This window comes from Prunus avium, chromosome 7, assembly GCF_965620075.1.
Source record: "Prunus avium chromosome 7, drPruAviu1.hap1.1, whole genome shotgun sequence".
Taxonomy (NCBI): Eukaryota; Viridiplantae; Streptophyta; class Magnoliopsida; order Rosales; family Rosaceae; genus Prunus; species Prunus avium.
In genome coordinates this window covers 6,264,109-6,276,254 of record NC_142290.1, presented here as the reverse complement: position 1 = coordinate 6,276,254, position 12,146 = coordinate 6,264,109, and the positions used below count along the sequence as shown (strand labels likewise).

General features: G+C 37.9%; 2 protein-coding genes across 3 annotated transcripts; both read left to right on the top strand.

Moving 5' to 3' along the window:
* Positions 1-313: 313 nt before the first annotated feature.
* Positions 314-7,925, top strand: LOC110763668 (uncharacterized). 2 transcript variants are annotated; one of them, XR_015825810.1, is made up of 9 exons: positions 314-628; positions 1,203-3,886; positions 4,075-5,428; positions 5,829-6,175; positions 6,264-6,467; positions 6,808-6,968; positions 7,137-7,228; positions 7,342-7,444; positions 7,628-7,925. XR_015825810.1 is itself a non-coding variant. In XM_088244732.1 (8 exons), the coding sequence occupies exons 1-8, from the start codon at positions 457-459 to the stop codon at positions 7,386-7,388; spliced, it is 5,061 nt and encodes a 1,686-aa protein (XP_088100858.1). In that variant the 5' UTR covers positions 314-456; the 3' UTR covers positions 7,389-7,620. The 2 variants fall into 2 exon arrangements, 1 of the variants encoding a protein (XP_088100858.1); XM_088244732.1 differs by lacking the exon at positions 7,628-7,925 and having other exon boundaries at positions 7,342-7,620.
* Positions 7,926-8,346: 421 nt separating this feature from the next.
* LOC110763666 (syntaxin-51) lies at positions 8,347-12,079 on the top strand. Its single transcript, XM_021966497.2, has 6 exons — positions 8,347-8,642; positions 9,175-9,396; positions 10,630-10,835; positions 10,925-11,025; positions 11,143-11,187; positions 11,482-12,079. Exons 2-6 carry the CDS (start codon positions 9,182-9,184, stop codon positions 11,605-11,607), a joined length of 693 nt encoding a protein of 230 aa, XP_021822189.1. The 5' UTR covers positions 8,347-8,642; positions 9,175-9,181; the 3' UTR covers positions 11,608-12,079.
* The last annotated feature ends 67 nt before the right edge of the window (positions 12,080-12,146 follow it).

Genomic DNA, 12,146 nt, shown 5'->3' with positions numbered 1-12,146 from the left:
TATCATTTCATGTCCATGTGACAATTTGACATATTAGTTGGAGATGCTCTTAATGATTGATTAATCTTAAAAGTGAAACGTTCAAAAACTTTGAAAATACCCATGGTTAACAAACACCACAATCTAATATAATGAGGATATAATTGTAAAAAATAAATTTGCTTTTTAATTTCTTTTCTTTTTTTTAATTTTTTTTTATATGTGAAAATTGTCCTTTATAAATAAAAATCAATGGGTGTGTGTCTAAAGTAATTTCAATTTTTTGGGCCTCCATTTCTAAATTCAGCCCAAAACCCGCTCAACTCCAAACTCCTCAAGTTTCCGAAAATTTGAAAACCAGTCCGCGCTAATACGCGAAATCTATCTCGACCGTCCATTCCCAAACATCCAAATCTCTCTCTCCCTCTCTCCCCCTCTGTAACTCAGTGAATCGAAATCCATGGTTGAAGTGTGAAAATGCCGACGACAGAGAAGCTGTTGGTGCAAATCTTCGAGAGGAAGAAATGGATCGTCAACCAAGCCAAGCACCAGGCCTACCTCTTCGAGCAACACCTCACCTCCAAATGCCTTATTGACGGAATTGCCCCTCCTCCATGGCTTTCGTCCTCCTCCTTTGACCCCAATCATGGTGCGTACTACTTTCCCCACCTTCATTTCTATCAGTTCAACGCAATCATACAATTTTTCTTACTAAGTTTTACCAAACAGTGCTTGAGAGTGATCTTCCATTTTCATAATTTCTCTACAACTCTTGCCATTTTCACTTCGAATTGCGTGGTTTTGGAAGGCATCGTTTTAATAACATTGTTAACTGTGTTTCTTTAGACTGAAATAGTTTCTGTGTTGTTTTGATTTTAGTAGCAATTAAGTTTTTAGATGATGAAAAAAAATGATCCCTAGGTTTTTAATATTGCATTATGTATTAGTATAATTCGAACCGTCAACGATTTCTTGATTCTCTGTTTGGTTTCCAAGAAAGTTTGTAATTCGGGATATTATTTGTAATTTGAACGACTCATCAACTGGTCATGACAAGTATCTCAGAATGGCTTCAGTGAAAAGGGGTTTCAGTTGCACCGCCTGAGCTAACACACACGCACATACATCTGTATACTGTATATATATTGTATGCTGTATGTATGCCTTTGCCCTTATGTTATGCCCATGGATTAATTAAGAATTTTTTTATTTCTTCATTACAGTATTGAACAAACCAGAGCTGATTTTAGGATTTCCACTCCCTCGCACACAGCCGGTGATCCATTTTACCGGTAGCCATTGCCCTGTGTTTGACAAGCCAGTTCCTACAGCTCACAATGGGGAGCTACCAAATGGTTTGTGCACTGAACGTCATGGTTTTGACAGAGGTTTCAGTGCAGGAGAGGAGGTTTTGATTTTGCCACACTGCCCTGTAAGTAATGCTGGGTGTGCCTCCAGTGGCGTTCCTCAAGACCAGAGAGAAGAGGATCCTAGTGTTACATCTCCAGAATATCAGAAGGATGCAAGGATCTCAGACATTTACCACGACCCAGCTCTATCACCGGCTAGAGGTGCAGGAGATGAGGTATCTGTTTTGCCGCAGTGCCTCATTAGTAACGCTCATTGTTCCTCTGATGGTTTTCCTCAAGATCAGAGAGAAGAGGATCCGAGTGTTACGTCTCCAGAATATCAGAGGGGCGCAAGATTGTCAGACATTTACCCTGACCCAGCTCTATCACCAGCTAGAGGTGCAGGAGATGAGGGTACAATTTTGCCACAGTGCCCCATTAGTAATGCAGGAGCTTCCTCCAATGGTGTTCCTCAAGATCAGAGAGAAGAAGATCCAAGTGTTATTTTTCCTGAAGATCAGGGGGATGCAAAAACCTCCAACATTTATCATGACCCAGATCTATCACTGGCTAGAGTTCAAAGATCCAAGTCCAGACAAAGAGCTCTCGCAATTCGCAACAGTGCCAATAAAAGCAGTTCACAGGTTAAGAACAATGTTAATGGTTGTGCTGGTGGGATTATTGGGTGTGCGATATCTTTCCTACAAACTGACCATGTTGATGAAATGAACTTAGTCAAGCCTCCTGATACATGTGAAAATCTAGAGTTAAGGGCAGTAAATGGGGAAAAACATTCAAGTAAGGAGAATTCTTCTGTGGAGTTTGTCTCCAGAAGTACTGGGTCACAAGTTGTGCGTAGTGTTGAAAGAATACCAAAAGGTGCCAGCTCCAACATGTCTGGTCAAAGAATTGTAGCAAAAGATGCCAGCAGCAACATATCGGGTCAAAGAATAAACCAGTCAATGTCTGCTGCATCGAACAAGTCTCATGATGCACAGAGAACTCAAATATCTGCTGGAACGTCTATTCCAATTCAAGGGGATCTAGACCTATGTGCAGTGAATTCAATAGACTCTTTAGACAAGGAAAATGTTGCAGATCACTACGCTGGTAGAAATACTTGCACAGAAATTAATTGTGGGACAGAAGACAATTCCCAGGTTTTGGATCACAGGGGTACACAGTCCAGATCTGCTGCTTCAAACAAGGATTTGCCAGAAAACCTGACTCATGAGGTTGCAGGAATCAGGCATCAGGATATGTCCAGTACTATGGTACAAGAGGTACCTTGTACACAAACCAGTGAATTTGTTGAAGTTGCAAGTGTTGGAGAAACTGAAATTGATCCTGATGGATGTATTGAAGCTAATCCTATTCGTTCTGGATCTTACTTGGATGGTAATGGGCTTAGAGGTAGAGGAGAAGTTTTACACTCAAGGCAGCCTGCTGACTGTGCGTTTGTGAATCCCAAGCAACTTAATTTTGATGACGTGGAAGAGCTCTGTTTGAATGGAATTTCTACTCCTGCTCTTAAGAAGGGAATGCAGGGTAGGTCATCAGAAAAAGGTTCTCTTTCCTTGATGCATGCTGAAAATATACTGGCTGAAGGAATAACTGTCAATTACCAAGACAATTGTAACACACCACTGGAGATGAGTTTTCTGGGGGATCAGGAAGTTTCCGTCAGAGAGAAGGAGCTCCAGAGTAGTTTATCTGAAGCCCCTGAAGAGCAGTTGCATAAAACTGGAAGTGCCTCGAATGAAAATGCTGCCTCATCAGTAAAAGAGACATCCAATGCTCATAAGGATGGAGTTGCTAATACTTTGCTAGAAAGTGGCAAAGTTCAGAAATCTTTTTTGACAGATAATCCAATGGGCTTGCAAGTAGCCCGGGAAAGTTTGGTTGAAAGCGTGTCTAATGTTAATGCTGCAAAACAAACTGAATTGGTTGCAGAAGAGAGTGCACTGTATTCTCATGCCGTTGGTAATCCAACAGTATCAAATTATTCTGATTTTACTATGGTGTCCGAACCTGGTTCTTTCAGAATCCCGGATGCAAAGAATCTTGCAGTTGAGAATCCTTGTGCTGCTTCCATGGATGAGATGAAGGGTAACTTGCCTCAGCCCATTATACAGTCACACATTTCTCCAAACTATAAACTGTGGAGTATTGGTGATAAGGGAGATGTAGGTTATACCAAATCAACTGAATTGATTGCAGAGAAATCCAAGGGAAGAAGTTTTAGCTCTTCTATGCAGGGTTCATGGCCTCAGCATAAACGAAGAAAGATTGAGCACCCAATAGTTGATGACCTGTCTTCTTCACGGGACTTGATAGAAAAGGTTTTTCACACCGTCAATAGAGATTCTATTTGTGGAAACTTGAGAAATGTAGAGCATAGTCCGAATGCCGGACTAGAATCTCAGGGCCTTTCAATTTCTCAGGAGGATGTTGTGAAATCAATTGTCAGTAGAAGTCCAGTTGAAGAAACACATCAAAATGAGGATCACCACATGATAGAGAGGTCTGAATCTTCACCTAAGGCACATATGAAAGAGGTACTCAATTTTCTGTTTTGCATTGATCTCTCTCTCTCTCTCTCTCAGCTAAGCTACTTCCCTTATATCTTTGCTATCCTATTTAGTAATCTTGTTTTATTTGGGAATTCTGTTTACTTGTTCTCTTATACAGGTTGCTTGTCCGCTATTATATAATATGTTGTAATGCATAAGATTGTGTTTCACAGGGTGAAATCAGCGTGGGAGGGGGGGACAGAAGTGGGAATGCACCTTTCACTTTTATGCATGAAGAATTGGAAACATCACTTCTCTCAAGTTTGATGAAGCAAGCTTCTGGCCAGTCTCAAGATTGTTTTATGGAGGAAACAGGAGTAGCACACCCAACTAGCATTACTGATGATACAGGAAGTCCATGCATAGAAGGGAACCATGTTTCTCTTCCTCTTGAGGATAATCTTACACTAGGAAATGTTGAAAATTGGACTTCCGCTGGAAGAGCCATGCAGGAAAAGAGATTTGATCTTGGAGGGACCAGAAAATTTTCATATTTTTCAGTTGGTTCTCCATGTGGCCAATCCTTGGATTTGATTGGTGGTGATGATACAAAGCCTGAGCTTGAGGGGTTCGTTTTAGAAACAGATGACAAACCAACAAGCATTGCTCGAGAGGATATTAACTTTGATGAGTGGAACCTTCCGAGCACTACATTTGAACGTGCCAGCATTTTGGAGCAGCTTTGCAAATCTGTTTGCATGCAAACTCCAATAGCATGCTCTTCAGCTTCATATAAGTTGCACAAAATTCCAAATCTCTATCAGTCTGTTCCAACTGGGCTTCTAGAGGGTGGTGTGGATATGAGGACCACCTTGCCAATGAGTGATGCTGTCAAGCCATTAAAGGATGGTCATAGTTGCTTGAGTGAAGAAGTTGGCCAGGCGTTTAATGGAAGGTCCTATTCTGATTGCCTACCAAATCGTAGTGGTCAATCTGGTTGGGACATTAAGAAACCTTACATATCGCCAGTTGGGAAACTCTGGGATAGAACCGGTTCAAGCACTAGCAGTTCAGGGAAGCAAGGGAGCTTAAATCCAGAGCTTCCCTGCATTAGTGAAGAAAATGAGAATATAGATGAGGTAGCTGCTACTTCCCGAGGTGGCATTGTTTCAGAAGAATTAAATAACTCGATACAAAGAGTACCACTTGCTGACATTACTGAAATTTCAGACCCTCCTGCATCAGTTTCGAAAGCTGAACTGCATGCTGATAGACTTAGTCTAGACTCAGTAAACACTGAATTCAGCTTAACAGGGACTAGTAAGAGCTTCAAACCGAAGCAGAGAATCCAAAACAGCATCAAGAGAAGATATAACAACAAGGAGAACCCGAGCATATCACAAGGAACAAATGATATTAAGAGGACCACTGGATCACTTCGTAAACCAAAATTGTCTGGAAAAACCAGCTTGAGAAAAGGTGGTCCAAGTTTGTCAGAGTGGGAGCCTAAGCGTAACAATATTGTGTCCAGTATGACTTCCTTCATTCCTCTTGTTCAACAGAAACAATCAGCTGCAGTTGTAACAGGTAATTTCTTACTAGTAATTTTAATCATGAAGAACCGTCAATTTTAGAACTTTGGAATTGCATTACATGTACATATTCCATGTGAGTGTATTTAGAGTGTGGATCATAACGGTATGTGGAAACTGGACTACAGTATGGATGATCGTTTTGTTTTTACTGAATCGAGGAGTGTTATGTTCGGAGCTGTAAATTAGTTTTGCATGTCTGGGATCATTGAGTAATAAAATATTTTGTTGGTAAACTCGTCATGTCGGTAGGAGGTTGACAATGATTCATCTGTTGTTTGATTGCATCATTGTGAATGTCTGGTGAAGATTTTGGAATCCTTTTCTTTTCTTTGTTTCTTCTTGTTCTCCGATGATTTGGTTCAGTATTTGGAGCTTCTTGTGCTTTCTTGTAGGGAAGAGGGACATCAAAGTGAAGGCCCTGGAGGCTGCCGAAACTGCAAAGCGTCTTGCACAAAAGAAAGAGAATGAGCGCAAGATGAAGAAGGAAGCCTTGAAGCTTGAGCGGTCAAGAAAGGAGCAAGCGAATATGAGGCAGTTAGAGCTGCAAAAGAAGCAGAAAGAAGAAGAGAGGAAGAAAAAAGATGCTGATATGGCAGCAAAGAAGAGACAAAGGGAAGAGGAAGATAGGAAGGAGAAGGAAAGAAAAAGAATGCGTGTTGAAGCACGGAGACAGCAGAGAGAACATGAAGACAAGTTACCTGCTGAAAAAGAAGACAAAGAAATGAAATGCCAGGCCATTGTATGATTCTTCATGCCATGTCACATTTTATTAAATCTATCTTTTTGCTATTTTAGAAATCACAATCAGTATTGGACTGTCTATATAGGATGGAAGAGGACATGATAGTAAGAAATCTAAGGATGAAACAGTGCATAAGACAACGGAGGAAGAAAGGGAATATGACACTTTCAGGAACATTTCAGAGACTGAGCCTAGGACTTCCAAGGTTTCAACAAGTAATGCCAGAAGAGAGAGTATTATCCATGAAGAACACAGTTTGGCCTTGAGTAATTTTGGATATAACGCAGAGGTAAATGCTAATGACTTCTTAAGAATTGATATTCACCTTATCTTAGGATCTATTGCATATTGTCCAGCACAAGAGGCAATTAAACCTATTCCTCTCCTCTGAAATAACATGTATTCATATGTTGAGTGGTTTTACTTGTGTAGTTCATACTAGGGAGGCCTATGTGTAAGAAAAATTTCTGAGCTTTTGCTGCAGGCTGGAGGGTAACTACTAATAGCTAATTGTAAACTCCAACCTGAGCCACCTCTAGCAAGTTTCCTTTAACATGAATGGCTGCATATTTTGTGTACATTTACTTTGTCTTTACAGCTTCATGCTGATACGTCATGTGATCTTTAAGGTACCGAGCAATGTAGACAAACCAATAGACAATGGGAAGTCCGCTGCGAATACACATCAAGAACAGTCTTATGAAATCTCTCCGTACAAAGAATCAGATGATGAAAACGAAGAAGATGACGATGTTATACCAAATAGTAAATTTGTTCCATCATGGTCAAGGTATGCTTTTCAAATTTTCTCTTTTTTGTTTAGGTGAAATACGGTGTTCAAATTATTGATCTCTGCAATCACCTCAGTGATAGGCATACATTGTGTACACTTTGAAACTGCCAACTCTGGTAATGTGCCTCTAAAACTTATTAATTAATTGTTTCTTGTTCTCTACAGTAAAAATTGCCTGGCTCTGGCGGTCTCTTGCCAGAATGGAGCAGACCCAGGGGCGATCTTCCCCCCAGAAAGCTTTTGCAGTATCTCTGAAGGTACTTTTATGGTGTAAAATCATTATCTTAGTAGCTAGCTATTGCTTTGGCCTTTTGGCCTGCCAATTTTTAGGTATTGCTGGACTAAATATCCAAGTTATGCTCATTTGTAGTTCTCTTGCCTCGGAAGCATCATCTAAACTACAATGGAATGCGCTAAACTCTATTTAATGTATTCTACGCTCAACTAGTCGAAGGGCTTGTGGTCAAGAAGAGGTAACTCTGTCTGCATGTTACCGTTGGAATTCATCTAGGTTGAAAGTTTGGTTAAGCATTCCTTAAAATTTACAAGATACATTATTAAAATCCAAGATTATTTCTCTTTGAAAAATACTTGTAATAATTGTTTTTATTTATTTATATTTTTTTTATTATGTATTTATGTTTTGTTTGTGGCAGATTTTCAAGACTATTTGAGCAGGTGATCCCTCCCAGCCAATTTGTAGCTGAAAAAATGTAGAATTATTATTGTGATGTATAGGATTCTCTTTTAACTGTTATTGAGCTAACATCATGGATATTTAGAAGAATAAAGATTCTAACGCAAGATTAAAAAGCCGGACTATTTGTGCATGTGCTACTGCATTGTTATTTCTTTGGCACCATACTTCGGTCAACGCTGATTTTGCCAAGATTTGTTCATCTTACTGCCAGGATTTGCTCATCTATTTTGTTGAAACAAATATCAGTGTCGTTGACTTATTTATTGCACCCGCTGTTCCAAAAACTAATTTGTATTTCCCCGTTTTGGGCTTTGATCATCTCATCAACTAGAGTACTGTCTAGGCATACGATCTTGGAGTTGTTCAAAATTGAAATACTTCAAATCGGACCAAAGAAAATAATAAAAATAAAAATAATAAAAAATCTCCGATCTAATAAAAAACTCATGCAAGCTCAAAATTGAAATAGTTCAAATCGGACCAAAGAAAATAAAATAATAATAATAATAATAAAGTCTTATGATTTAATAAAACAGTCATACTTGCATGAACTTATAGCTCATGTGGTTAAAGTATTTACATTTCTATCCAATATTCTAGGATCGATTCTCCTTTTCCAATATGATTTGTATAAAAAATATATTATAAAAATAAAACAAACACGCAAACTAGTCCTCTCTTTTTTTCCTGGAGAATGCTAGTCATTAATGAGCATTCATTGGAAAACAGACAAAAGAACAGGAATATAAACAAAATAAAATAAAAACTCTCTCTCTCTCTCTCTCTCTCTCTCTCTCTCTTTTGTCTGTTTGTTTTCGGTTTTGTTTTTTTGGTTGGATTTGTTTCCTCTGTCTATTGTACTTCATTTTCTGGGAAGCAACGGGGCTCTTTCTTACCTCTTCTCACCTTCAAGTCCGCGTCTCTGTTTCTCCAACGCCCACTCTGATTTGAATCAAAATCCCTCACAACAAGTAAGATTATATCGAATCTGGTAATGTCTTTATTATGCTTTTCTCTGTCCGTCTACAATTGGAATTGGTATGAACTAGAACTAGTAAATTAAAATTGAAGGAATTTATGATTATTGTCGTTGACACCTCTAAACCCTTGCAGCGCTAAAATCAAATCTGGGTTCACTGAAAAATTGTAAAATATGCATATATATTTTATATCTAGTCACCTGTATCTGCTGTCAGTGTCAGCATGCAAGCTAACATGACCATGTGTTGTAAGAAATTAATATATGATCTGCTTTTAAATTTTAATGATGATTTTGTTTTAGGGTGCACTTCTTCTAATTAGGCTATATGATCATGTAACTGGATGGATATGTGTATTCATTAGGTAATTTAAAATTATAAATGTTTACCAAGAGCTAGAAGCGCTTCAGACAGCTTTTGGCAGAAATGCTTAAAACAGAAGCAGTCCCAAATGGGCACTAAACCATGTGCTTAGTGGCTATGCGTACATTCATACTAATATCAATATGTCTGGCATTGGCAGTAAAGTAATGGCATCTCCTGACTCATGGATGCGAGAATTCAATGATGCTTCAAAGCTTGCTGATGAAATCAGTGGTATGATTTCTGGAAGGAGTTCTTTGCCACCCTCTGGACCCGAAACACAACGTCATATGTCTGCAACTCGAAGAAAGGTTACAATACTAAGGACAAAGCTTGAGACTTTGCAGTCACTCTTGTCTAAACTTCCCAACAAGCAGTCAATGTGAGTATTCTCGTAGAGTTCAATTCCTGTTCTTAACCCATGACCAATATTTAGCTTGAATTTCCTTTTGTATCCCCCGGTACTTCTTAGTGGCTTTACTCCAAACCTCATTTCATAGGAACCTAAAGGTTGTTCGATTTTATTATATTCCATCCATTTTCTTATCAGAAAAAATGAAATACTAATATAAGGTATCAATTGAACCTTCCTCATCTTGGAATGTGAAATGTGCAATATAAGTTAATATTACTTCAAGGATGACGTTGGAACTAATAAAAAAAGAATGTGAGAAGTTCTTTGATATGTTTTAGTAGTCAATTGGAACAATGACCTGAGAATGAACTAGTGTCGAAAACTAGTTGATCCAGGTTGTAGAGGGAAAAGGAAGGAGACCAAATATAATGACAGAAGAAAGATTTAATATTTTATTTAGAATGTTTGTTATTTTGTGCATATTATCTCCTTAATCAAATATCTGTTGATTCATTCTATGTTTTTAACAACTAAACATTAATTCACTTAAGTTTATCCAGTAAAATCTTTTGTAATAGATAGATGGATTTTTTTTTCTTGTTCGTGAAAGTAGTTTCTAATCTTACAAAAATGGATTTTTTTGTTTTGTTCTGATCTGAATTTGAAAAAAAAAAACATTTGTACAATGGGATATCAATTAATGAATGGTGATCTGATTGTGTTCATTGTAGCATATGTTTGTGTATATTTGATTGCATTTATAAATATACAATGGTTTTAAGTTTGAAAACTCAGAGAACAAACATATGTATAAAAAAAATTGTATATGATAGATAATGTTTTCTAATGAGACAGTCTGACAGATTCCTGGTCTACTGTTGCTGTAATCTTTTTTCTTTGGGTTCAAAATTGCTTATTTGCTTGTACAATTGACTAATGTCTATAAACCCTAACTTCTGCTATGCATTGCTGATGAGTCTGTATGATGTGCTCCTATAGTGGTGGGTTGTAATGTGGTGTTTCTCCTGAATTGTGTCAAAAGGCATGTTTAGGTATCGAATATCGAAGTCATGGGATTAGGATTGCTTTTTTGGAAATCTGAGAGGATTTTGGTTAAGATGTTTACTAAAGTCAAATGAGTAGCGTGTAATGGTAGCAACTACTTTTGTGCAAGCAAAAAAGTTCTTCTGTTCATATGGTACTTTATTTTAGCTGGTTTTCACTCTTTGTACAAGTTTTAATTAATGCTGTGATAAACAGAACAGGGAAAGAAATAAATCGTCGTAAAGATATGCTCACAAATTTGAGTTCTAAAGCTGATCAAATGGCTATTGCTCTCAACATGTCTAGCCTTGCTAATAGACAGAACTTGCTTGGCCCTGATAAGAAGATGGATGATATAATGAGCAGAACGGCTGATTTAGACAACCATGGTCTTGTTAGCTTTCAACGGCAAATCATGAAGGGCATGTGATTGTAAATTCAATGGTTTTTACTTTCTGTAATAGTTGATTTAGTCTGCGACTAATGGTAATGTGTTTTGCATTCCTAGCAGAACAAGATGAAGGACTTGAAAAATTGGAGGAGACAGTTATTAGTACAAAACACATAGCGTTGGCAGTAAATGAAGAACTTGATCTGCACGCTATGCTTCTGGTTGAATCTTTTGCTGATTCTCCAATTTACTTTATTATGGTGTCTTTTATGTCCAACCAGAGTTGCAATGAAGACTTCTGCAGTTTTTTTAACTTGTCTTTCTTAAACGATATGCAGGATAATCTGGACCAGCATGTGGACTCAACAAATTCCAACCTACAGGTTATCATTACCATATTATTGCTTGCTTTCCTAGCTTGAATTTCATGGGACAGCACCGAGTAGACATATAGTTTTAAATAAACTGACCTCTTTCGGGCATACATAGTACCCACCTTAATGATCAGATAGTCAAAGAGAAAGAGAATATAAATCTCAAAACTTTTTTGAACAACAAACCCTAAACAAAATCTGTGTATTTTGGTATCGCTTCACCCGATTTGATTTGTTATACCCCTCCACTTTTATATTTAATTGAATTTAAACTCATATTGACAGTGTTTGTTCTTGAAACAGCGGGTGCAAAAAAAATTGGCTGTGCTGAACAAACGCACCAAAGGCGGTTGTTCTTCTTTGATCCTACTCGTCATTGCGGTTGTGATTTTAATAATTGTTACCTGGGCATTGATCAAGTACTTGTAACATTACATTACCAATGATCAACTTGCTAATGGTGGAATTTTCCAACTAGAAGTGATACTAAGTTGCAAAGGCATGTGTCAACAAGCTCCTCCTGCGTTTGGTTTAAAACTTGTAAAAAGTAAAATGCATAAATGCACAGGGATTGAGAGATTACCAAAGACGTCAACAATACATCTTGGATTTGCTCTGTTTGATTGATTACCTAGCGTGGGCTGCAAGTTTCGTTGAGAGGTAGAATTACTTTTTGAAAATGAGATATATATTTGTTGCAGTCTAGCAATTAACTTGCTTAAGCTCCAAGCTCTCTAAAAACCATTGCTGGTATTTGGGGATCATGCTTGATACTTTTTTTTATATAAGCAAAATTGGGGGAGGGGAGAATCGTATCAAGGACCTAAGATGCATGGATAAATGCTCTTAATTACTTGAGCTACAACCTCTTTGCATGGCTTGATACTTTATTGTTTGTTTCTTCTGGATCCCTTTAACGGCACATACTTGATTTATTTCATGCTTGACAATTAATAAATGCATTTACG